This window comes from Cantharellus anzutake, assembly GCF_015039405.1.
Source record: "Cantharellus anzutake strain C23 chromosome Unknown EI90scaffold_5, whole genome shotgun sequence".
Lineage (NCBI taxonomy): Eukaryota > Fungi > Basidiomycota > Agaricomycetes > Cantharellales > Hydnaceae > Cantharellus > Cantharellus anzutake.
The window spans coordinates 1,079,923-1,101,443 of record NW_024066955.1 but is presented as its reverse complement, the minus strand read 5'-3'; the positions used below and the strand labels follow the sequence as shown (position 1 = coordinate 1,101,443).

General features: G+C 48.1%; 11 protein-coding genes across 11 annotated transcripts; 3 read left to right on the top strand and 8 right to left on the bottom strand.

The window, feature by feature from the left end:
• Positions 1-43: 43 nt before the first annotated feature.
• EI90DRAFT_2087031 (uncharacterized protein) lies at positions 44-1,178 on the bottom strand. Its single transcript, XM_039052554.1, has 5 exons — positions 1,136-1,178; positions 623-1,071; positions 374-563; positions 238-323; positions 44-179 (listed from the first exon to the last, which is right to left on the bottom strand). The coding sequence occupies exons 2-4, from the start codon at positions 895-897 to the stop codon at positions 288-290; spliced, it is 501 nt and encodes a 166-aa protein (XP_038921962.1). The 5' UTR covers positions 898-1,071; positions 1,136-1,178; the 3' UTR covers positions 44-179; positions 238-287.
• Positions 1,179-1,844: 666 nt separating this feature from the next.
• EI90DRAFT_3117110 (cytochrome P450) lies at positions 1,845-2,837 on the bottom strand (the record flags this gene model as incomplete). Its single annotated transcript, XM_039062952.1, has 6 exons — positions 1,845-1,889; positions 1,943-2,100; positions 2,162-2,189; positions 2,249-2,553; positions 2,616-2,751; positions 2,808-2,837. The coding sequence occupies 6 exons, from the start codon at positions 2,835-2,837 to the stop codon at positions 1,845-1,847; spliced, it is 702 nt and encodes a 233-aa protein (XP_038921961.1).
• A 74-nt stretch (positions 2,838-2,911) lies between these two features.
• EI90DRAFT_3117109 (uncharacterized protein) lies at positions 2,912-4,107 on the bottom strand (the record flags this gene model as incomplete). The annotated part of the gene is made up of 4 exons (XM_039062951.1): positions 2,912-3,446; positions 3,563-3,708; positions 3,778-3,801; positions 3,874-4,107. 4 exons carry the CDS (start codon positions 4,105-4,107, stop codon positions 2,912-2,914), a joined length of 939 nt encoding a protein of 312 aa, XP_038921960.1.
• Positions 4,108-6,003: 1,896 nt separating this feature from the next.
• EI90DRAFT_3036119 (uncharacterized protein) lies at positions 6,004-7,622 on the bottom strand. The gene has a single exon (XM_039058679.1). It carries the CDS (start codon positions 7,400-7,402, stop codon positions 6,134-6,136), a length of 1,269 nt encoding a protein of 422 aa, XP_038921959.1. The 5' UTR covers positions 7,403-7,622; the 3' UTR covers positions 6,004-6,133.
• A 351-nt stretch (positions 7,623-7,973) lies between these two features.
• EI90DRAFT_3036117 (uncharacterized protein) lies at positions 7,974-8,751 on the bottom strand. The gene is made up of 2 exons (XM_039058678.1): positions 8,139-8,751; positions 7,974-8,087 (listed from the first exon to the last, which is right to left on the bottom strand). The coding sequence occupies exon 1, from the start codon at positions 8,387-8,389 to the stop codon at positions 8,141-8,143; it is 249 nt and encodes an 82-aa protein (XP_038921958.1). The 5' UTR covers positions 8,390-8,751; the 3' UTR covers positions 7,974-8,087; positions 8,139-8,140.
• A 166-nt stretch (positions 8,752-8,917) lies between these two features.
• On the bottom strand, positions 8,918-11,311 carry EI90DRAFT_2966491 (CoA-transferase family III domain-containing protein; the record flags this gene model as incomplete). Its single annotated transcript, XM_039055573.1, has 9 exons — positions 8,918-9,508; positions 9,561-9,594; positions 9,661-9,849; positions 9,923-10,046; positions 10,101-10,272; positions 10,353-10,720; positions 10,788-10,905; positions 10,989-11,094; positions 11,150-11,311. The coding sequence occupies 9 exons, from the start codon at positions 11,309-11,311 to the stop codon at positions 9,189-9,191; spliced, it is 1,593 nt and encodes a 530-aa protein (XP_038921957.1). The 3' UTR covers positions 8,918-9,188.
• A 119-nt stretch (positions 11,312-11,430) lies between these two features.
• EI90DRAFT_3036112 (uncharacterized protein) lies at positions 11,431-12,543 on the top strand. Its single transcript, XM_039058677.1, has 3 exons — positions 11,431-11,900; positions 11,958-12,255; positions 12,318-12,543. The coding sequence occupies exons 1-2, from the start codon at positions 11,898-11,900 to the stop codon at positions 12,114-12,116; spliced, it is 162 nt and encodes a 53-aa protein (XP_038921956.1). The 5' UTR covers positions 11,431-11,897; the 3' UTR covers positions 12,117-12,255; positions 12,318-12,543.
• Positions 12,544-12,670: 127 nt separating this feature from the next.
• On the bottom strand, positions 12,671-14,900 carry EI90DRAFT_3036110 (acyl-CoA dehydrogenase NM domain-like protein). Its single transcript, XM_039058676.1, has 7 exons — positions 14,729-14,900; positions 14,172-14,605; positions 13,975-14,095; positions 13,667-13,917; positions 13,301-13,603; positions 13,104-13,242; positions 12,671-13,043 (listed from the first exon to the last, which is right to left on the bottom strand). Exons 1-7 carry the CDS (start codon positions 14,771-14,773, stop codon positions 12,780-12,782), a joined length of 1,557 nt encoding a protein of 518 aa, XP_038921955.1. The 5' UTR covers positions 14,774-14,900; the 3' UTR covers positions 12,671-12,779.
• A 974-nt stretch (positions 14,901-15,874) lies between these two features.
• Positions 15,875-16,392, bottom strand: EI90DRAFT_2887234 (uncharacterized protein; the record flags this gene model as incomplete). Its single annotated transcript, XM_039053969.1, has 2 exons — positions 15,875-16,279; positions 16,333-16,392. Coding segments are annotated over 2 exons (465 nt in total), but the record flags the coding sequence as incomplete, so codon positions are not given.
• Positions 16,393-17,588: 1,196 nt separating this feature from the next.
• On the top strand, positions 17,589-19,715 carry EI90DRAFT_3143914 (acyl-CoA dehydrogenase/oxidase; the record flags this gene model as incomplete). Its single annotated transcript, XM_039065069.1, has 11 exons — positions 17,589-17,651; positions 17,730-17,820; positions 17,917-18,093; positions 18,151-18,176; positions 18,239-18,357; positions 18,414-18,504; positions 18,557-19,087; positions 19,117-19,205; positions 19,262-19,369; positions 19,427-19,587; positions 19,645-19,715. 11 exons carry the CDS (start codon positions 17,589-17,591, stop codon positions 19,713-19,715), a joined length of 1,527 nt encoding a protein of 508 aa, XP_038921953.1.
• Positions 19,716-20,618: 903 nt separating this feature from the next.
• EI90DRAFT_2906215 (NUDIX hydrolase domain-like protein) lies at positions 20,619-21,521 on the top strand (the record flags this gene model as incomplete). Its single annotated transcript, XM_039054237.1, has 3 exons — positions 20,619-20,730; positions 20,980-21,051; positions 21,295-21,521. The coding sequence occupies 3 exons, from the start codon at positions 20,619-20,621 to the stop codon at positions 21,519-21,521; spliced, it is 411 nt and encodes a 136-aa protein (XP_038921952.1).

The window sequence follows — 21,521 nt, the reverse complement described above, 5'->3', positions numbered from 1 at the left end:
AGACAATGTTTGAAGTTCAGTTGTGCCAAAGAGGAACTCCCCAGCGGCATCGAGAGTGAACCGTCCAAAGAGATCCTGAACATCAAGGGATTCATTCTGGAGAGAACGCTGCTCAATGAGGGATACGATTATGTCCGAATACTTGTCAAAGAGGTGATGATCGCGAACACGCTCTCTAGCTGGTGGGTGCACCATTTGAGAATGGGTCGAGTTTAATAGGTCATGAAGGTGACTCACCGAAGAATGGACGCGTCAAAGCCCTATGAGCTTTCCAGTCTTCCCCATCATTATTGAAAATCCCGTCCCCAAACAAACTGAACAAACTGTTCGAATGCGGTTATGATTCGCATTACTGTCATTTGAGACCACAAACCGAATTTTGAGCAGGGCCCTTTTTCAAAATCGTTGAAATTGTGGAAAGGATGCTCTGAATAATTTGCGGCTCGCGAGTGAGGATGATGTCTCTCCACAGAAAACGCAAGTTGATGGTATCGGCATTGAGCTCATCGAAAAGTTCCTCATGGCCAGAAAGAATATAGCAATCTCTGGAACGACGACTAAGGCTACAGTGCTCTCGATTGTCAGCCCACTCTATGCCCAACAAGACAATAGGTCGACGCACCGAGCCATTACATCGATGTTCCCAGGCAGGCGCCCCTTCACTTCGGGTATGAGGACAGCATCACGGCTACGTGCATCCACGCGCTGGTACAGTTTCCCAAATTGGACTACTGATATGGCCCAAATAAATGAAACGGCAAGGTAGAAGAAAGGGACCAAGAAAGCATCGAGTGAGTCCAAGAAGAACCGAGAAATGAAGTGAGCAATGAGCAAAGGGGGTGTAAGTCGACGAGCTACATATTTCGCAAAATAGACCCGATAATTGGTTTCAAACATCAGTTTGACTGTGAGTGGTGGATGGAACTAGGTACAAGATGGTCAACCCTCTCTCTATGGCGTTACTGTAACAGAGGGGATCAAGAATAGGGCAAGCGCAGCAGCCATTTGTAGTAAATTATATATGTTCGTGCATATTGGTGTATATCTTTGCATAAGTTCTGATCAAGGGCGCTTTGCATCCGCATATGGTTCCCATCGGTCATCAACATGGAAATTCTATACCCGATGTACGTACCTTTTCGGAGACATCGCACAATCGGCGATTGGTGCATTCCGGTATTTGCCGCATCCATGCAGAAACCCAACCGCAAGTAATTATTAGTTGTTGGCAACTGAACCTCCGACCGAGTTGGCATAGATGATGAATATTAACTACTGTACTTATTAAGAATCTCCAATTTCAACTAGGAATTCTGACATGTGGAACTTGGACTTGTTGCATTGGACGGGAATGTGCATTGGCTGGGCTGGGTTATTGCTGTATATATTAGATTCTGGATCTCGTTTTGTGTCAACCAGCCAGAAGCCCTCATATAAACATTGTTCACTATATGGCGTTCTCATGGGCAGGACTCCAGCCTCTATATATTATATAGAGTGTTCTCGCACCATCATCGCCCAGTCTATACACAGTGAAGGAGTAAGTACTTTCAGGGTTGAAAGCGATTCATGCTCGAGGCACATATACACCCTGTCGAACTGCGAGTTTATAATCTCATACAGTACGTTAGAGATGGCTTGCTTGGGCACGCCAAGCTATGCAGAGTGAAAGGGAATCAGAGTCAGAGCTAGGGACGAAAACAGCAATATGAATGAACCGGGACACCGGAGCATATATCCACTCCCCAACAGGTAATCATGTTTCAGCGCTTAGTACATACATTAGAACGATATAGGTCCTTTCCGCGATCCAAAGAGTACACATACGGAGTTGATAAATGAATTCATTCTTGAGACCTTGACATGCCCATATAGATCCATAGTCCTCCCTGGATTAAACGGAACGTCGGACTCCCTTCCAATCAAGAGGTGCGATACGAACCTTAGCATACAGCGTAACCACGTTCCGAGGCCATACCTGTTCATACGCAGCACGGCCAGTCAAGTTTTTCCAGGATTCCGGAGGGATAGCACCCTCGGGAGCATCCTGCTTCTGGCGAAGGTCAAATGTGTCAAAATTCTGAAGAAGCTTGACCATCACTACAATTGTTCGCATATCAATGACGTCTCAATGAATTTGTCCTACGAACGTGCCACCTACCAAAGCTCGCTTGATTGTAGGCAAAGTTCTACCATGCCAGCATCAGAATAAGGAAAAACAATGACGAGGATAGCCATGACACTCAACTTGTCCCAAACAAATCCTAGGTCCTGCATTGAAAGGCAAGAATCTGAATGGATCCTTGGTCAGTTCCTGGACGCGCTTTTCATCAAGCCATCGTTCCGGTAGGAAATCGTCTGCATCCTCCCCCCATAGATCTTTTCTCCTATGCATGAGCAAGGGAACGTAGGAGATTGTGGTATGCGGACCAGGCATATAGAACGGCTTCTCGAGTGGGGATGCGCGGGGGAGAGTTGTGGTTTTGACTGATGCGCGTTCATTGCTTGGGACTGGTGGAAAGAGACGAAGAGTTTCGTTCAAGCATGCACGCACTAAAGGTGTGAAAAACCTGGATGATGAAGGGTTCTTTGTATGATGCTCCAAGGGGGCTTACGATATTTCAGACTGCGAATGTCCTCATACGACGGAGACTCCCCTGACCGCAGAGTCAGGATCTCCTCACGGAGCCTCTTCAGCACTCCGGGATGAATCGCAAGAAAGTAGCACATAAAAGTCAACAGACTGGCAGTCTAAATTACAAATGAAAATGGGTACAGCGCTGACTTTCAGAGATGACACTACGCACCGTATCACGAGCAGCAAGCAAGATATTCATCAGTTCGTCTCTGATCAGTTTCGCATCCGACGTAGATTCGACCAAGTGGTCCGTCAACGACCCTTCTTCTAAGCTCAGCTTCTCGCCAGCTCGTATTTCTTATCTTCAAGAGCCTTCTTTATAAGGGGTGCGATCCACGCGTCAATGGCTTCATTATGCTCTTGGGTCGCGTCTTTGAACCATTCAACGATCGGCCACAGTGGACCATATCGGAACCGATGAACTATCGAGACCTGGACTTCCTCGAATGCGCATACGAATCCTGAATAGGTCCCGACGGCGACAGTGTCATCTGGCCGGGTGCCCTTAGGCCCAAGCTTCGAGCGTTTAGCAGGAGGCGGCAGAGGCAGAGATAGTGTTTGAAGATCAGTTGTGCCAAAGAGGAACTCTCCAGCAGCGTCAAGAGTCAATCGTCCAAAGAGGTCCTGAACATCAAGAGATTCGTTCTGGAGAGAACGCTGTTGAATCAGGGATATGATTATGTTCGAATACTTGTCAAAGAGGTGATGATCGCGAACACGCTCTCTAGCTGGGGGGGCACCATTTAGGAATGGGTCGAGTTTTAATAAGTCATAAAGGTGACCCACCAAAAATGGACGCGTCAAAGCCCTATGAGCTTTCCAGTCTTCCCCTCATTATTGAAAATCCCGTTCCCAAACAAACCAAACAGACTGTTCGAATACGATTATGACACATCCGCATGACCGTCATTTGGGATCACAAACCGAATTTTGAGAAGAGGCCCTTTTTCAAAGTCGCTGAAATGTGTGGAAAGAACGCTCTGAATAATCTGCGGCTCGCGAGTAAGGATGATATCTCTCCACAGAAAACGCAAGTTAACGGTGTCGGCATTGAGCTCATCGAAAAGTTCCTGATGGCCGAGAGAATATAGCTTTCCCCAACACGGCGACTGAGGCTGCACACACACACATGCACACACAGCGCCCTCGATTGTCAGCCCAGTCTATGCCAAACAAAACAACAGGTCAACGCACCGAGCCATTATATCGATATTCCCAGGCAAGCGCCCCTTAACTTTAGGTACGAGGACAGCGCCACGTCTGCGTGCATCCAGGTGCTGGGAAAGTTCCTTAAATTGAATTACCAATACGACCCAAATGAGAGAAACGACAAGGTAGAAGAAAGGGACTAAGAGGGCATTGAGTGACTCCAAGAAGAACCGAGAAATGAAGTAGGCGATGAACAAAGGGGGTGTAAGCAGGCGAGCGACAGATTTCGCAAAAAAGACCCGATAATTAGTTTCAAACATCAGGGCAAGTATTTTGGGCTTCAGAGAGAGCGTTAACCAAAGAAGGGGCTTTGGAAAGACGAGAAAATGGACAGGAAAAGGAGCTTTTCCCCGGTGCAATTCGGGTTGCGGTGGTTGCGGAGGGTTTCAGCTCTCGGTACGTCAACTACCCGAATGCCGGATGCTACTGACCTGTCACTAGCCAATAAGGACATCGGCTAGAAGCGACAACAGCATTCTGTGCACTTGGTTCTGAATCTTTGCGGTGGCCGCTTTCGTTCGGCTGCGGTTTGAGCTTCGATAGTGAGTGGTGGGTGGAACTGAGTCTCGGCGCCCGAGTGCGTTGGACGGATGGGTTATCCATGCTGGCGCCCGGCGCTCATGATATTTTTCATGATGTCATGATCATTCGCAGCGTTCCCTCATTACCCGTTCAGTGTTCTATGGTTAACCCCATTTCTTCTTCCACGTTAACCACAATACCGTACGAACAATCTGGAGTATCGTTGCTTAGGGACTGTGACCTAAACGGGCAACGGACCCAAAGGGCCTCGCAAATTACGGCGCGCCCGATTTGAAATAGGATGAATGACCCTGGTATGGTTATCCAAATATGGTAGCGAATACAGAAACCAATACATCATTGTTTTAGCGCCTATAACCCTATATATGGCTACCACAACTCTTCTTGGGTTCTCGCTAAAGAAGCGCCACTCAGTGCGGCGGCTCAGTCGGGATGCTCTTAAGATATAATTGCCGGTGTAAATACACATCGATACAAGAATATTAAGAGTACACAATCTAACACTCGCTGGCATTGAAAGTGCCTCCACGCTCCACCCGTTTCACGCATTGCATCTTCTTCTCGATTGAACCGCTTATCTGAGGCTTTTTCCCCCATGTTCCTAACCAACTTTAAGTGTCATGCGGAGCTGCCGAGGCTCCTGAGATATCCGACGTGCTCATGGTCTCACCATCGCGATCAGGCAGGGTTTCTTGATATTCAACATCAAGACTAATCACACGTTGGCGCTCGTCTGCAAGCACCTTGCTTCACTCCTGTAGAAGGGTTGCATACATCTCCTCTTCCTTACTATGTGTTTCTATGCTTACTTAAATGTGCCTGCCTGCCTTTGCGATTAGCTGCGCGTGTAAGTTCCGGCCCAGCACTGGGCTGGCGCACCTGGCCTCTGCTACCCCTGCGCTGCCCGCTTTTTTTAATTCTGCATTTTTTAAAACCAATCCATCCTAAACCCACGCAGTACCCAAGTTTTTGTTGCCACAGCTGCCAATATCGTTGCTTTAACCACCGGACATTTGCAATGTCAATCAACACACCGTCAATGCCTGTCACAGGCTGCATATCTTGTGTTTGGATCACTTCCCATAGCGGTGGCATTGCGATACCTCCAGAGACGATGCTAAGGCCTGTTATAAGGGCACTCTGGCTGGATGGGTTTAAGAATGACTAATTGTAATTCTCAGATGCATTGTCCTGTGTCTGCGGATGAGAACCGCTACGGATTAATCGGAGCACAGGATGAATACGAGCCAAAATTTTCGCAACTCTGGGACATTGCATGGGTAAGGCAAAGACAGGTCGGATTTGCTGCCAGAGGACCGGCTGAGGGACATTATATTACCACTCACCCATGAGCCGGAGTTACTATGCGGTAGCTCGGGATCGGATAATATATAATGAACTTAGCCGACAGACTATTGTCAGTTCCATTCTTCATTTTCAGGCGTCCTACTATTCGTTACAGATGAGTTCATGCTCCATACATCTCCACGCACACCGAGCGATACTATCAAGGACTCGCAAGACCTAGGAATCTGGCATTATGTAAAGAACTCTGACCTAAATCATCCAATAAGCAAACCCTCTGAGGGAACGTAACGTTAATCGCATGGAAACAACGTTCGATTTGGCAACACCAATTTCGTAGATACAAGGAAAGATTTTTCATCGTTCTTATATCATAGTATTACATAGTTTTGAGGATCTGAGACCTTTCTTTTAATCACTACCATGATATCCGCCGAGTCAAGTCAATCGCCGCCGACGAGTAGGCTTCTTTCGCGGTGCCTCCACACGTCTGGACAAAATTCCCCAGTTGTCTTCGTTGAGCCATTGAACGCGGTGGGGATAAGCTGCCTGCAATCGAGAAACGCTCCCAGGCTTCCGTGGTAACATATGTTGGCAGTTCGAAGTAAATTTAATGACACAACCTTGAGCGGTCGTTGGATGGCTTAGAAGGCGACCCAAGCTACTTTCCAAGCTCTCTGACAAGCTCTCGACCTGCGGAAAAACATCCATGTCCATAAGGAGGCCCAAATGCCTTAAAGGTCCAACATTCCCTCCGAACTCAGGGGAACCATTTGTCTCCAACAAAAACTCCACAGCACCCGTCTGATGCAAAGGGAGAATAACTTTTTCCAAGTGAGGATGAAGTAGGAGGAATTGAATCGTTTCTGGAACCGGGAAAGAGAAAGGAAGATCGAGGTCAAGTGATCGCAGGGCAGGGAACGTGCTGAGATCTTGTGGAAGCAATATATCTTGGGGCGGCAACTGGGATACGTAGAGCTGCAGATGGTGAAGTGAAGGCGCCAGGAAGATATGGGGTATTGCTGAAAGATGGATAGATGTCCTGAGATAGAGCTCCTTTAAATGCCGCAGGTCGGCGGAAAGGGAATCATCCAGTGGCCCACTGGTGTGTAGCTTCAAGACTTCAAGGTTTTTGGTAGACTGAAGAAATGACAAGGATGTTGTCGGGCTGAATGTATCACCCAAATCAAAATATTTTATTGAATCCAACCGGATGTTCCGACCCAGAAGCGCCTCGATTGGCAAGACATGAGGACGTGTGCGTGGGAACGTTGAATGAAAGGTAATTTCAACCTTCTCCAATTCACATTTAGCGTCAGTGGAGAAGAGACACGCGTTGATGCAGACACCATCCAATGCAATGGCGACATTCTTCAGGTGCGTAAGGCGACCGGGCAGGGGGAATAACATGCACGAAACCACGCCCCGGTCTTCAATAGAAAGCGATTTACAACGCTCAAGATGAGGGTAAACCAGATTCCAAACCCCCTGGGCAGCAGCAATGGAGCATATTCGTATCCTAACTGCAATGAGAAGGTGTTTTGACCGAACCAGGTATGTCCGCATCCTATCCGAAAAAGTTGTATGCCTTGAAGTCGAAAGACCACCACGGATGCGATCGCTGTATGATATACTGGTCCAGAACGGAGCATAGTCAATCGAGAGATCCCTCCACAAACGACAGACAGCCGCGATCCGATTCATCATGTTGGTTCCAACGAAGAAGTTGAAAATATAAAGAAGGATTTCCGTTGGCAATTGGTTTACTTTTAGCGTGGAGTTGCGTTGGTGCTGTTTTTCCGCTCGAATCACCGCCAGCCGTAGCTCAGCTGAGCTGATAGCCGAGTGTATATTGATCGATTGCTTTGAGCCCTTAGCATGTTTCCTTAAATCTCGTTGGAGTAAGACAAGTGATCGCTCGAGCCGCCTGTTAGAACGCAAATCACCAATGAACTTTACATCAGTCGTCTTCGGTGAAATGCGTCCACCCACTCCTCAGAGCGCTGATCAACCACAGCCCGCTCAACCTGCGTCTGATCTATCTCGATTGACCGAGCCCAACAACCTAAATCAGCTGCTTACAAGAGTGGATGAGCCCAAGGCGTACATCGAATCAGTGTCCTTGACGGTATCATTGGGCAATGCACACTGGAAGCCGTGCGTCCTACTCTAGGTTTGGATCGAGATGGGTATGCCCCGTGATGTGATGTAGGTGTATTGAGGTTTGGTTACAAGTCTGTGTTCCGATAACTTCATTTCCAAATCAATGCTTTCTCCTCTGACTTCCAATATACAGACAAAGATACATAAATGACGGCAGGTTAAGAAAAAGAAGGAAGAAAAACCGACATAGGGGGAAATCCAAATGCATCAGCAGTGCATTTTCTCAACACTTGAAACCTTCAACAATTTTTGGTGTTCAAGGGAAGGGGGAATAACTCACAACTACTGAAGAGCGGCGACCATCGCTTTGATATGGGTAACAATCCCTTTCAACCTCGCCTCACCTTCCGCTTCCAAAAGATCGAAATCCCATCTTTCTTTGGGCGCAACACCGGGTGGGATGCGTGGTGGGATGACAGAGCGATCAGCAACAGTATATTTGTAGACACAGAACCGCGTGCCCAAAGCACTTAATCCATATAACGTGGGTATAGGAATATTAGAGGTGAAGTCGAGGAATCCTTCGCGCATCCGGTGATCCGCCTCCTCGCGCGCTGATTCTTTATCGTAGGCTACGTGCGTCTTGACTTTGATAAAAAGGACGGGGAGTCGGTGCTTCGTAATGTAGAAGATGGTAAAATCAAGGGTCCCAGGGGTGCGTTTCAACTGCGGAGCAACCTGATAATTCTCGGAACTCGGAAAGAGCTCGGTAAGGAGGGTAATGAATGGCCCAGAATAGTCGTGTTCATCGGTGGTGAACTTGTTGACGAGGTCAAAGTGTAAGGTGACATAGCTTCATACCTGAGACCGGCAATTAGTAGAGCACAGGATGGCAACGTATCACGGCCATATACCGATGCTGCAAGGTTGTTGTTGTTGTTGTTTGAGATATGAAGGTTGTTACCCAGCCGTTCTGTTTATGCTTGTTTATCTTGTCAGAACGTTACGTGACTCGACTGTATAAATTGCCGCTGACATAAGCTTGCCCTCTACGCATATGCTTGGTACTGCATCCAGGCTATGGTGGCCATTCAGCTCAAAAAGACGGCTCCATGATTGCGAACGAGCTACACGGTGCAAATATTGATACCGTAACTGGGCCAACGTGCTAGCGTGACAGTGCATCATTCTACCAGTTGACATTAACTTCACCATTATGTGCTGCAACGCTCGTGACCTGCCCGCCACTAATCAGACATTCCGAGGCTCGCGATCTCTATCTCGAAGCCTTTCGAACAAGCTTCTGGGGCCAAGTTTGGCTCTACCCGTCGACCGGACAGAAGTATAGTACTTGGAGGCTAGTCTCCATCTGTAATGTCTTTTCTACTGCTCAATCATCGCTTTTTCCACGGGGTAACCAAACAGGCTGGTGCACATCTAACCCTCCAGGCGAGATCCCAAGCCTCACGGGTGTCTCAGATAATACCGCAGCATGTCTCAATGCTGTCATCTTTCTCCCCTTACTCCCAGGGGACCCGGGCGTCTCCGCAGTACCAGCAGCCGTGTCACCCGATTCCAGCGTGGAAGCAACGGTATAAGATAGATCTTGGATTTCCTGTGAAGTTGCTTCAGAAATAGGTTGTGCGTATGGTCCGAATCCAATTTCGGGGGGTAGACGTGGTAGGGAACGTAGCAAGTTTCCGGTCCCAGCTTGGGAAGGATTAACTGCTTCTACTAAAAGGACGGGAATCGTAGGACCTACCTAGCGACACCCGAACTTCATAAGACCCCCCTTCCTAAACACAACCCACCACCTCAATCGATACCACCCAAATTATTATCATGTTCTCAGAAACTCTTACCTTCCACGTTTTATCAAGCGCAGATATAATCCCCAATGTAAGCAACTGTCCAGCTGCATGATCCAAGCACTGCACCGGAAACGGTCTCAAACGTAAGGGCGAATCTCCTTCCTCAACGCTTGGCGATTGGTTGTACGATTCTGCTTCAGCGACATTGAAACCTGTAGCTGTTTGTACGAGCGAGTCGAACTGTGGAGGACAAGCGAGGACAAACATAACTGTGAGAACTGATGCACAATGTAAGCAAAGGCACTCCACCTACCCCCCGCCGATCTCGCCATGGTCCGTCCCATCCATAGGCTCGTAAATTAGCTATGATAATACCAGGTTTTATCTCCATCAGTCTCTGAGGTCCAAACCCTTTCGCTTCCAATGCTTCCGGGCGACTAGCAACCACATTCCCATTTAACCAATATGGAACCCGGGAAATGTATACTTACTACGACTGCAAAAACACATCAGTCTCTTTAATTAACTCCTCGAGTTTCTCGCGATCTTGAGGTTGGGTGAGGTCGAGTTGAGTCGTCCGTTTCCCTCGAGAAGTGTCCCGATCGACAATGGGAAGGTCGGGAAGGTTAGGGGATGTTATCCAAAGAACGTCGGCGCCGTGAGCTAGAAAATCCCGAACCATTGTCCAATTGGTTTTGACAGTGAGACCTCTCAGAAAAAAAAACAGCTGATGCGATGACTACCTGCCAATGTTCTTCCTGCCACTGGACCTGCAAGCACTCGCGTCAGTTCCAAAACCCTAATGCCCTCAAGAGGTCTCTTTGGAACGCTCTTATCCCTCTTCGAATTCTGCCTCTCCCGCAACCCATCACCAATTCTGATAACATTCACAGCTGGAACCCCCTTCAATGCCCTGCCCTGAGGAGTTTCATCCCATTCTTCAAACGACCTTAAAGCAGCGACACAAAGACCTCTATTAGTGGCTATTTGTTCAAATTCAAAGGACGATAGATTTGTGGAAAGAATGGAAGATTGGACGGATTGCCTTGTCGTCGAAGATGGTGCCGCATGGGAGATGTGGTAGAGAAGGTCAAGGATCCCTTGACGATGACTTGGTAAGGTAAATCGTAAAGAAGGCATTTACTAAACGCTCTAATGAGAGTGTGGAATCGGCTTACTGTGGAAAGTTTGTATGAATTCTAACATACCCTTCATCCTTCGTCTGATAAGCACCTGCAATCGAGTCCCATGCCCCGCTTGGAGGCTTTCCATCCACTAGAAACCAAGCTTGACTAACTACATAGCATACAAACGCAAGTGATGATTTGATCAAAAGACTTGTAAGGTCAACGCAAACGAGCACAATTGAAGCGACTCACGGAACTCCAAAACCGCATGTCGTTCGTCCACTGACACATCCTGTGCCGGACCACCCCTCGCACGTAGAAAATGAACAGCTGCGAGTGCGGACGCAGCTACGGTAGCCTATATAGTAATAGTTCCCTAGAGTAAACGCTTAGAGTGATAGGTATGCACCTACCTGCGCCATAGCCCCGATGGCAAATGAACTCGGTATAACGGGCCCGCTTCCTATCACACGATTCGAACTAGACTTCAAATGGCCAACAAGCTCAGTAGGTAGCCCCGCCTCTTTCAACAATCGCTGAACCGTCGAAACAAGTATTTCCCCCGTGGTCGCCATGAATGAACAGTAGCCACGGCAGCCGTTGGAATTTACTCGAGATATCCGTAGACAATGGGGAAACCAAGCAACCCTCCTGGGCAACTCGGCACCGGGATCAAGTTTCGCTCCCACGCTCCCACATCGTCAATGCACCCGTGGGCTCAGCATTCTGGCTTGCTCTCACCTTACATGGCTATAATAATTTACAAGTTCTTGCTCGCTGGCGCGTCATGCAATATATGTCGATAATTATTTTTCACTCTTCAAAGATACGGAATATCGTATAAAGAATGGCTCCCCCCTTACGAAGTCATAGAGGCTGGAGTCCTGCCTAGCTCCCCCGTTTTCTCATCAGCCCTCCACTCGAGACCGAGGTTCGAACTTCTTAGCCAACATACTCATCACGCCACATACATTACCTGTATAAGTAGCAGTTGGCCGACCTTCACGATGCGATTCTGGAATACCTTGGTTCTCATCACTCTACTTCCGATTGTCACAGAGGCCGATTTCCACATTGGAATAGGCGCTTGAACATACCACATGGGAAGCTTTACCGGGGCCGGCAAGGCTGCACTGCATTGGGCTTTCCTCCCATCGAACCATGGTAAACTGGAGCCGGGAATGAACTGTTCTCGGGTCTAACAAATGCGTTTCTCAACAGATGGGTGTCGTCAGGGAAATAAAATCCCCCATACTCAGCCTGGGGTCACCACAGATCGTTATACTTTGCGGTGTTACAGTCACGGTTTCCGATGATCTTGACCACTGGAACTCCTCGGACGGAGCAAGTGGAATGAATGTGATACCCAACCTCAGATGACATCATCACGCATTTTATGACGTGCAGAGAATAGAATATCGGATGGCTATTTACTTCGATTCGCGCTGGTGTGTGGGAGACGTGTGCAAAAGACAATTGACCAAGAAGGCTTCATCGCTCCAGCCTGACACTTGGTTGTGTAAGTTGTAAAAAATACATTTGAAATGACCATTGCCATTCTTAACAGACTTTCGTATTCAGAAATTGACCAGACTCGCCATGCAACGTCTCGCTTCCAGCTATTAGTATCTATTAATGAGGAGCTTCCTTAGCAGTCCTTGACATCTACGGCCATAGGACTCCGGAAGCACCGCATCCCGTCTGATCTGCGAAGTTAATTGGAGTACCGTTTAGTTAGTACCGTGGTAGGGGACTACATAGGAATCCTGAATGCTGTAGTTTTTTGTTTTTCCTTGTCGTCAGCCTCCGATTTAGACACGACTCCCTAATCTCCACATATCTATCTTTAGTTCGTTGGAAAGGGGTAGGCTTGAGATCAATCTATCCTTGTGTTAACAAGAGTCTTTCAGTACAAGGCACATGTACACACGGTTATCGAGTAATGCATGATGAGAATTCGAGCAGCAAATTAAACGATAAAACTATATACGAATTACAACCACGCTATTATACACCGAATGTTACTTTGTGAGTTGTCCAAAATTACAGCCTTGTGTTCTTCGGAATCTTCCTCACAGCCTGCCTCACTCCCAAATCACCCAACACGTCCTCCGCCCCACCAAGCAACGCATCAAATCCGACAGTCCGGTGGTAATGCTCAACTTTCCTTCCCATGCCCGTCTGTGTGATCCCTCTCCCACCGAATATCTGGGTAGCATCCTGAGCCGTCTGTTGAGCCGTTTGAGTGCAATACATCTTTAAGAAGGCGATCTGACCCGCGAGAAAATTCGATTGTTGTTTGTAGTTCTGTTTTCGAGGGAGAGCCAGAAGCGTAAGTGGCTGCTTAGTCGGATAAAAAGGACATACCATATGACACATTTGGTAGGTGACGTTCTCGAGCCAATTCTGAACGGACTCAACTCGAGCGATCATAGCTGCCAACTTGTGACGTATGACAGGCTGATTCAACAACGGCTTCCCAAACACTTGTCGCTGATGGCACCACCTAAAAAGCAAAGCTCGTCAGTTCCCCTCGGTATGCGAAGCAAGCGAGTACAACTGACTTCAAGCATTCCTCAACAATAGATCTCTGACTCCTCGCACTGCTCCCGCACATCACCCACCTCTCATGATTAAAATTGCTGAGCACAACAAGCAGACCCCCATTCTCGGGGCCCAACATATTCTCCGCAGGTACTTTGACATTATCAAACGTAATGTATGCCGTTCCAGCTGCCGAGGAATACGACGTCTTGATAGGTTTGGTCTCCACGCCTTCTTGGCGCTCAACGAGAAAGACGGTTAGACCTTGTCCGGTGTTACATGCTACGGTAAAGTAATCGCTGAACGTCCCGTTCGTAATCCATCTATTAAAGCCATGCATGAAAATTATAATGAGACACTCCAAAAAGGGGGAGAGAAAAACACACTTCTTCGTCCCATTGATAGTGAAATACTTCCCATCCTCACTTTTGTTGGCCGTGCATTTTAACCCCGCGACATCACTCCCCGCAAATGCCTCTGAAATAGCCAACGAAATGAACTTCTTCCCCGCTAATACATCGGGTACGACTTTCGCCTTAAGCTCAGGACTTCCAAAATTGATGACAGGTGGAAGACCAATAACCATTCCACCTTGGAAGCCATCGCCATAGCCTCGTGTGCCGATGCGTACAAGTTCCTGTGACGAAAGTGATATCAGCGGGTGATATGTGGCAGAATTGTAGAGTCACCGCACCTGTGTGATAATGAGCTCATGGAAGTAGTCAAATTCTTCGGGTGTCACCGCAGCCTTGGCTAAAACTCGTCCTTTGAGATGTTTCCCTGGACCCAGCCTCATCGCATGAAGATTGAGTTCACTAGAATACCACCCAGAATGAAAAAGCCTCGTCAAGAGAACTTCAGAAACTCAATATAATCCATACAGGTACTCACGCCGCCTTTTGAATGATTTCTGGACCGGGTCTCTTTCCATTCTCCTCATTCACCAGTGCCTCCTCTTTCAAAACTCCATCAACAAACTCCCTGATTACCTTCTGTAGCTTCCAGTGACTCTCTTTATAGTAAGGCGACTTGAACCCCTCACTCAGCCACGTGGGTTCAGCATACGGCACTCTCGAAATCTCCCCGGTTCTGGGAGGAAGTATTTGTTCAGATTGACCTTCGATGAAGCCAATTTGAAGACGAGCGTAACGGGGTGTTAGGAGAACTTCGTGTCGGTGGAGGGAGAAGAATGCATCTGTTGCGTCTTTGCCCGCTATTGAGGGGTCTATTAAGACGGATTTACCGCCAGGGTGGAGGTTGATAAATTTGGTGAGGTCGAAAACTTTGGAATCGATGATGATCCAAAGGTCGTCTGGCTTGTCGTGCTGTGCGCAGGAACATTGTGCAGGCGAGATGTAAGGGTATGAGACCAGGGACAGCGCGTCGGGATGGAACAATCATCTCCGTGAGCACAAGTCGCTGTGGAGTGGATGCTCATGAAGACTGACCTTCGCCACCTCCTCGACAGTAAATGACTTGAGCTGCTTAGACATCGTTTCAGGTCAGGAGATGAGAGGGGAGAAGTTTGTTGGCGAAGAGAATGATATATATGCGCTCCTGATGCGGCAGGCCCATCAGCGCGACTTCACATGTTATTTCGCATCAAACAGATGGGGTAACGTGACCGGGTGACACATTATCCTGATTGCCGGAAGCGGTAAGTCCATTCGGTTCCGACGACGAAATTCAGTTCGGCCGTCTGATCCATTTTTCGGGTTAGGTGGCGCCCGCGGATGGTCAGCGGTTGAGGGTTGGCTGCGGATTCCGTTTTTGTACTGCAATAAGCTGGGGCTGTGCAACGTACACATCCGGTGAATTTCCTACCAGCGACGGTATACACCAAATATCCCCATCCCCAAGTACAAGGCGCTCTCCTATTCGGAAGAAACCTGGGCTGTCGGGAGTCGTCTTCTTCAGCGATTCAAGTTTCAGAGAATGGAGCTCACTATCCGCACTTTAACAAATTTTTTCACTGGCACTGCATGAACATATCCTTCGCGATTCAGTTTGGTAAAGGCGGGAGGTCCTCATCATCGATGGTCAGAACGCGGGATTGCTGTTAGACGCGACGGCTCCGGGCGCCCGCGCCGCTCAGTCCACATCATGATATTAAGGTTGTTTATCATCGCTTTGTACCGCCTTCCTTTTATTGCTTGATCATTTCTGACGTTTGACGTTCCATCTACTACCCGCATGTAAGGATCGTACGGGCTGTCAAGAGAAATATGAATGATCTTTCCCCCCTCTGATCCTCGGAGGACTGCAATCGCAATCGGCCGACTCATCACAAGGCAGGCTCTTGGCAGGCGTGCTTGTCGGTTTCACTGGTGAAGAAAATGGCGGTAATGGCGGTAAATAGGAGAGTGTCATATATGCGTACAGTTGGGGCCTCGAAAACTAATTCAGAGCGACGGAATTGAAATAAAATAGTGCCGTGCCCAAGGTTCGACCAAGCCCATGCAAATATGAATCGATCACCTTCAACGAAGACGAAAACTATGATGAAAGTCCCATTTCCTGTCTGCTGTTGCACGCCTACTGCCAAGGTCCACTTTATGCCCCTCCCTAAACGTGGAACCTGACTTCGAAAAATAAGGAAACTCCTGGATGAAGGGTCCCCTACCGTCCCTCCTTTCCTCTTCTTCCCACTCAGTATCATCCAAATAGGCATCCACAGCTCGACTTTCTAATGATGAACCGACATTTCCTGCACTTTTCCCACCCTCCTTTGCCATGACTTCGGACTTCGAGTGATCATCTTGTTCTGCGAGAGCAACGTAAGCTTTCGCAATTCGATAGTCAATTTCTTTAGTTACGAACGCGAATCGTTTCTCGGTTCTTTCTCGAGCCCTACGTTCCTCTTCTCCTGGAGGTAGCGGAGGAGTGGCTGGCAGGGAGATGTTTGAAGGCAAATTGAGGAATTGACGCGTGTGAAGGAGGTGAGGTGTTGTATTGAGGGTACTAGGAGGCAACTTGTTCAGACGTGCCAACTTTCTGCCCTTTTGAACGTCAATGCGATGCAAGTGGAGATTCGCGTAAAGAAGCCACTCACATCGAAGCCGAAACGGAGGGATATTCCCGACAGTGTATCGCCAGGTTGGATATAGTATCTCGAAGGAATATTAAGCGGCAATGCCCCGGAAGAGTTGGAAGCAGGTGCGTGTGGGGATGGTGTTGTCGATTGAGAAGGGCTACTATTCGCATATGTCGAAGGAGAGCGTTGATCAGCGACTTCCGCGGATGTAGGATAAACGGACTTTGGATCCTCATAAGGTGGGGGCGGTTCGACCTCCCTCGACAATGACTGAGGTGTAGAGGTCGACGATGGTATTCGCTCCATGGCATCCGGTCTTGGCACCCCCCCATTGACAACCCCATTTCCATCATCACTATCCTCGTCGTCATTCCCAACAACGAACCTTCCCTCCTCCTCAACTCCACAAACTTCTATATCACCACTTGGTCCTAAACTCCTGAACGTCCTCTCATCTCTATTAGCAGACACCGAAGCAACGCCACCGAGACAAGCAAGACACGGATTATACGCTCTTAATCGAGGGTTTCTTGAGAGACAAGTCGCACATATCCGACGGTTGCAGCACGATGTTATGTGATCTTCAGCATTTGAAGAGGAAGACAAGGAAGGACGTTTGGGTGGGAGGCGAGAGGATGAACAGGTCAGACAGAGATCGTGGGGACCTGATGATTGCATCATCCTCAACTAACAAAGCAGATGGGGTGAGGGGGATGTGAGATATTGTCGAGGGCAGTCGAGGGCCTCCTGGGCTGCAAAGTAGAATACGCCCGATGGTAAGCTGCCAGTCGCTGTCACTACTTTATCGTTGACGACAAAAATGTTCACAAAATAAGTAGTAGACCAGAAGTTATCGCACTCGCGCTGGCCACTGGTCCAAGCTGCCAATGTCTCGCTTGACGTCGGAAATCGGTCAGTCCTTGTGACTTCCAGGATCGGTAGATGCCGATCGTCGAGACTAGAAAGCCACACACCAGCTAGTCGCTAGCTACAGCTACAAAATTCGAGGAGAAGCTCGTTCATCCACGATTGGTTGACTGGTTGTACATGCACGCTCGGGGGATGCTTATGTAAGCGATGAGCTCACAGTTCCGTGTATAGCCACGTCTGGTACCCCAAAGAAATCGACCATAGAGAGAGGTTTTCTTTTTTTTTTTCCTTGCTTATCCCACCCCTCCCTTCTTCTCTCCCTCCCGATCTGATTGCTTCGTCTCCGGCATAATCTATCCATCTATCTATCTCTGTCACACTTGCTGGGGTTGGGGTCGCATAGAATGGTCCAGTTCAAAGAGTACACGCGTGAAGAAGTAGCCAAGCATAATACCGAAGGGGATTTGGTGAGCTGATTGTTGCTCAAATGGTGGTTATTGGTGCCTGTCGGTGATGTACGAACGCGAACCATTGGGATTTGTTAGTGGGTCATCATCGACGCGAAAGTATTCGACTTGACGAAATTCGTAAGATTGCATCCTGGTGGCCAAGGAGTCCTAGTCGACTCGGACGTCGGTACGTTCTTTCTAGCTGTCGAAAATTCATCCATTTCTCACTATGGTTCACTTCCCCCCTCCAACAACCGGCATGTACATTCTCCATACACAACAGCTGGCCAAGACGCAACAGATGTTTTCTTCGGTCTACATCGCCACGAAGTCTTACTGAAACCACAATATGCCCGTTTGCAAATTGGAACGATCAAAGGAGAGGAGGAGCAGATTAAGGCGCCTCGACCGGGTCAACTTAGCCGGATGCCGTATGGTGAGGCTCCTTGGTTGACTCCTGGTATGTCTTCGTTAGTTCTTTTTGCCTCGTATGAAACAAAATCTGCATATGGAAAAGGGTTCCATTCGCCGTATTACAAAGAGGTGAGCGAATTAGAGTCAATTTTGCAAGATTTGACTAATCCATTTTTTCCCTTATTGTCTAGAGTCATCGCAAGATGCAGAAAGCCATACGAGAGTTCTTTGATAGGATGGTATATGATGATGCACAAGCTCGAGAGTTAGATGGGAAACGTGTCAGCCAACAAATTCTCGATGAGATGACGTACGTTGCGGTGATTTTAGGTGTTATGGGTATCTAATCTTGTTGGTTTTTGTCAGTAAGATGGAAATGCACGCTATGCGCTTGGGCCCAGGCCCACATCTGAAAGGGCGGACACTCATTGGGGGGTCGTTAAACCCGAAGAGGTGCGTCACTCGTCTCACTTAGTGACACACCGGGTACGGAATAATCCTCGCTCCAGTTCGACTACTTTCATGAACTCATCATTACTCAAGAACTCGTTCGTACTGGTGCAAGAGGGTATGGAGATGGTCTCCAGGCCGGAATGGTTATCGGCCTCCCACCTGTCCTCAATTTTGGTTCCGAGGAACTGAAGGCTCGTATAGTGCCTGACATCCTTGCGGGGAAGAAATTCATTTCGCTCGCCATTTCCGAACCTTTCGCTGGGAGTGACGTTGGTGGTCTTCGTACCACAGCGGAGCCCAGTGAAGATAAGAAATATTGGATCGTCAACGGGACGAAGAAATGGATTACAAACGGTCATTTTTCGGATTATTTCACCGTTGGGTGCAGGACAGATGGTGGATTCACGGTGCTGTTGATTGAAAGGACAGAAGGTGTGGAGACAAAGTTGATTAAGACGGCTTATTCAACCACAGCTGGGACTGCGTACGTGACGTTTGACAATGTTAAAGTCCCTGTGGGGAATACTCTTGGGGAAGTGGATGGAGGGTTGCTTGTTATGTTGAGTAACTTCAATCATGAGAGGTGGGTCATGTGTTGTAGCAGCGCCCGGTCCAGAGAATGGTGGCAGAGGAATGCATGAAGTGGGCTTCTCAACGGAAAGTATTTGGGAAACCATTACTCGAACAAGCGGTCATTCGATCCAAGTGGGTATCAAGTTATCTATCCATGTCACTCACTTCTTACCTTGTTTTACTGCTAGGCTTGCGGGGATGATATCTCGCACTGAGGCTCTTCAAACATGGCTGGAACAAATCACATACCAGATGTGCCACATGTCGTACAAGCAAATGTCGTCTTCTTTAGCAGGGTGCGTGGATCCCTCGCCGGGTCGACTAGCCACATGACACTGACAGTTGAATGATAGCCCTATTTCATTCCTGAAAATGACCTGCACGCAGTCAGCTCAACAAACTGCCAGGGATGCGGTCCAGATTTTTGGCGGACGTGCTATTACCCAAACAGGGATGGGTCGCCTCATTGAGCATTATCATCGGACCATCGCTTTCGATGCGCTTTTGGGAGGAGGTGAGCATTTATGTTGTTGTGCCTGTTCCCGGCTTGCCACGCTCACCCTGTTTTAAGCCGAGGATGTCCTGGGAGATTTAGGAGTGCGTCAGGCCATACGCAAGATCCCGGAAAATGTCCGTCTATAACTATTCAGTCCAAAATTTAATAAACCTTGTAATTCTTCGACGTCTTTCTGTATTTTTCCCTTTTTCCTTGGATCAAATCCTTGATGCTGTTCACGGTCATCATAATGTGGGATCTGTACATTATGCTCTTGTTCAGGAGAGCATGTTTGCTATGGTATATACAGGGCAGGTATCCAGATGTGGCATCGTGCGAAGATTACTATTAACGGAAGGTTGGGAAACTATGTTGGCCCGAGAACGAACGTGCATCCCTGCCACAGAAAAAAGATGATTTGAACATTGCCGTCCACTTGACCTTTCCAACAATTTCCTGCTGTTCTTCATCCTCCATTTTCGGTCGTGTGCTCGCCTCCCTTGCCGGCCCTGCTCACAACTTTGAAAAACCTGTCATTTGCACTTGACGGGACATCCTTAGTTTAAGCTCTTCTTCTTCTCTCTACCCTTGCTTCACTCGACATTACGCACACTGCATTATCCCAACATCCGTACAACTCTCCTCATTGGTCTCGTCCTCCGGTCCGCCACTGCTTCCTTGTAGAGACATTCTCCTTCCAAGCCAATCCGATCTTACATTTTTAAATCCCAAAAAAAAAAAAACTTCCGAGCTGACTGGCATTTTTGCATTTTTGATCCAATCCAGCATCTTTTTCATCCGTTCATCCAACGTCATCCCATACCTTTTTTTCGATCAAGTCTAGTTTACATCTTTCTAAAAAAAAAAAGTCATCAAACACACGCTAGGAAGCTTCTGCCTCTTGCTGCTGTGTTGCTCAATCTCTCATATACATACCCGTATTCTCCCCTCCTCCTCCCCCTTCCTCAACCCTACTCTCTCTTCACACATACGTAATCCTTATCCCCTCCCCCCTCCCACTACCTTTACAAAAAGTATCACCATTAGTTATGCCCAAACAGAGGTCCACGCCGCGCGTCGTCTGTTGCGCCATCCCCATAGCCCGAACGACTGGGCAAATTTTACTGATAACAAGCCGGAAGAGAGGTGATCAATGGGTCTGTGAGTATACTTAGTCATCTCTGCAATGTCGAATGTCAAGCTAGAAGGGGGAACCGATTGGTGGGCGGGGGGGATGGTTAGAATCCATTAATTCGAACCCACCTGAAGCCTATAATCGGGCCCCCCTCCTGGCACGATTTTTTTTTTTCATGCGCCCTTTGTGTGATCCAATACGATAATTGTTGTACTGACGCATGTTCCGGTTTCTTCTCTCTTTCAATGCCGTCCTCCCTTTGGATTGATTTATAGTTCCGAAAGGTGGTTTTGAGCCCACCGATCAGTCATGGGAGGCCGCTGCGTCGAGGGAGGCATTAGAAGAAGGTCCTCTCTTTCGTTGTCCACCGTGACTTCGTATCTCACTCGTTGACCCTCTTCACGCTTCCTTATTTCGCCGGTTGGCAACTTGCTGAAAATGTTGTTCTACCTTGGGGATTCGCCAATTCACAACCACCATCTTGATCGCATTCCGAATTGGGGAATGCCGACGCCCAACCGCCGCCGCAATCACAATGCTCTTAACCACCGCATAACCTGTTGTTGTTCATCCATTTCACAAACTGTCAGCTGGTGTGCGAGGTGTCATTTCGCGCAGGGTTACGACAATACAAGCCCCCGCCGCTATCTACCATGTGTTTGAATTGGAAGTTACCAACGTAGAAGCGGATTGGTTGGAAAAGGGAGAACGAAGGAGAGAATGGGTCGACTACGCCACAGCCTGTTCGCGACTTCAGTGGAAACCTGAACTTTTGCAAGGACTTATGCTTTCCACTTTGGCTCAACAGCAACGTTAG

Excerpts from the sequence above, each read along its gene's own strand:
- EI90DRAFT_2087031 (XM_039052554.1), bottom strand. The coding sequence starts at position 897 with ATGTTTGAAACCAATTATCGGGTCTATTTTGCGAAATATGTAGCTCGT. Across the intron at positions 564-622 it reads AACATCGATGTAATGGCTCG|CCTTAGTCGTCGTTCCAGAG; the intron begins GTGCGTCGACCT and ends AGAGCACTGTAG. Across the intron at positions 324-373 it reads AGGGCCCTGCTCAAAATTCG|TTTGTTCAGTTTGTTTGGGG; the intron begins GTTTGTGGTCTC and ends GCATTCGAACAG.
- EI90DRAFT_3036119 (XM_039058679.1), bottom strand. The coding sequence starts at position 7,402 with ATGATGAATCGGATCGCGGCTGTCTGTCGTTTGTGGAGGGATCTCTCG.
- EI90DRAFT_3036117 (XM_039058678.1), bottom strand. The coding sequence starts at position 8,389 with ATGCGCGAAGGATTCCTCGACTTCACCTCTAATATTCCTATACCCACG.
- EI90DRAFT_3036110 (XM_039058676.1), bottom strand. The coding sequence starts at position 14,773 with ATGTCTAAGCAGCTCAAGTCATTTACTGTCGAGGAGGTGGCGAAG. Across the intron at positions 14,606-14,728 it reads CTGTCGAGGAGGTGGCGAAG|CACGACAAGCCAGACGACCT; the intron begins GTCAGTCTTCAT and ends TCCTGCGCACAG. Across the intron at positions 14,096-14,171 it reads GAAATCATTCAAAAGGCGGC|TGAACTCAATCTTCATGCGA; the intron begins GTGAGTACCTGT and ends GTGGTATTCTAG.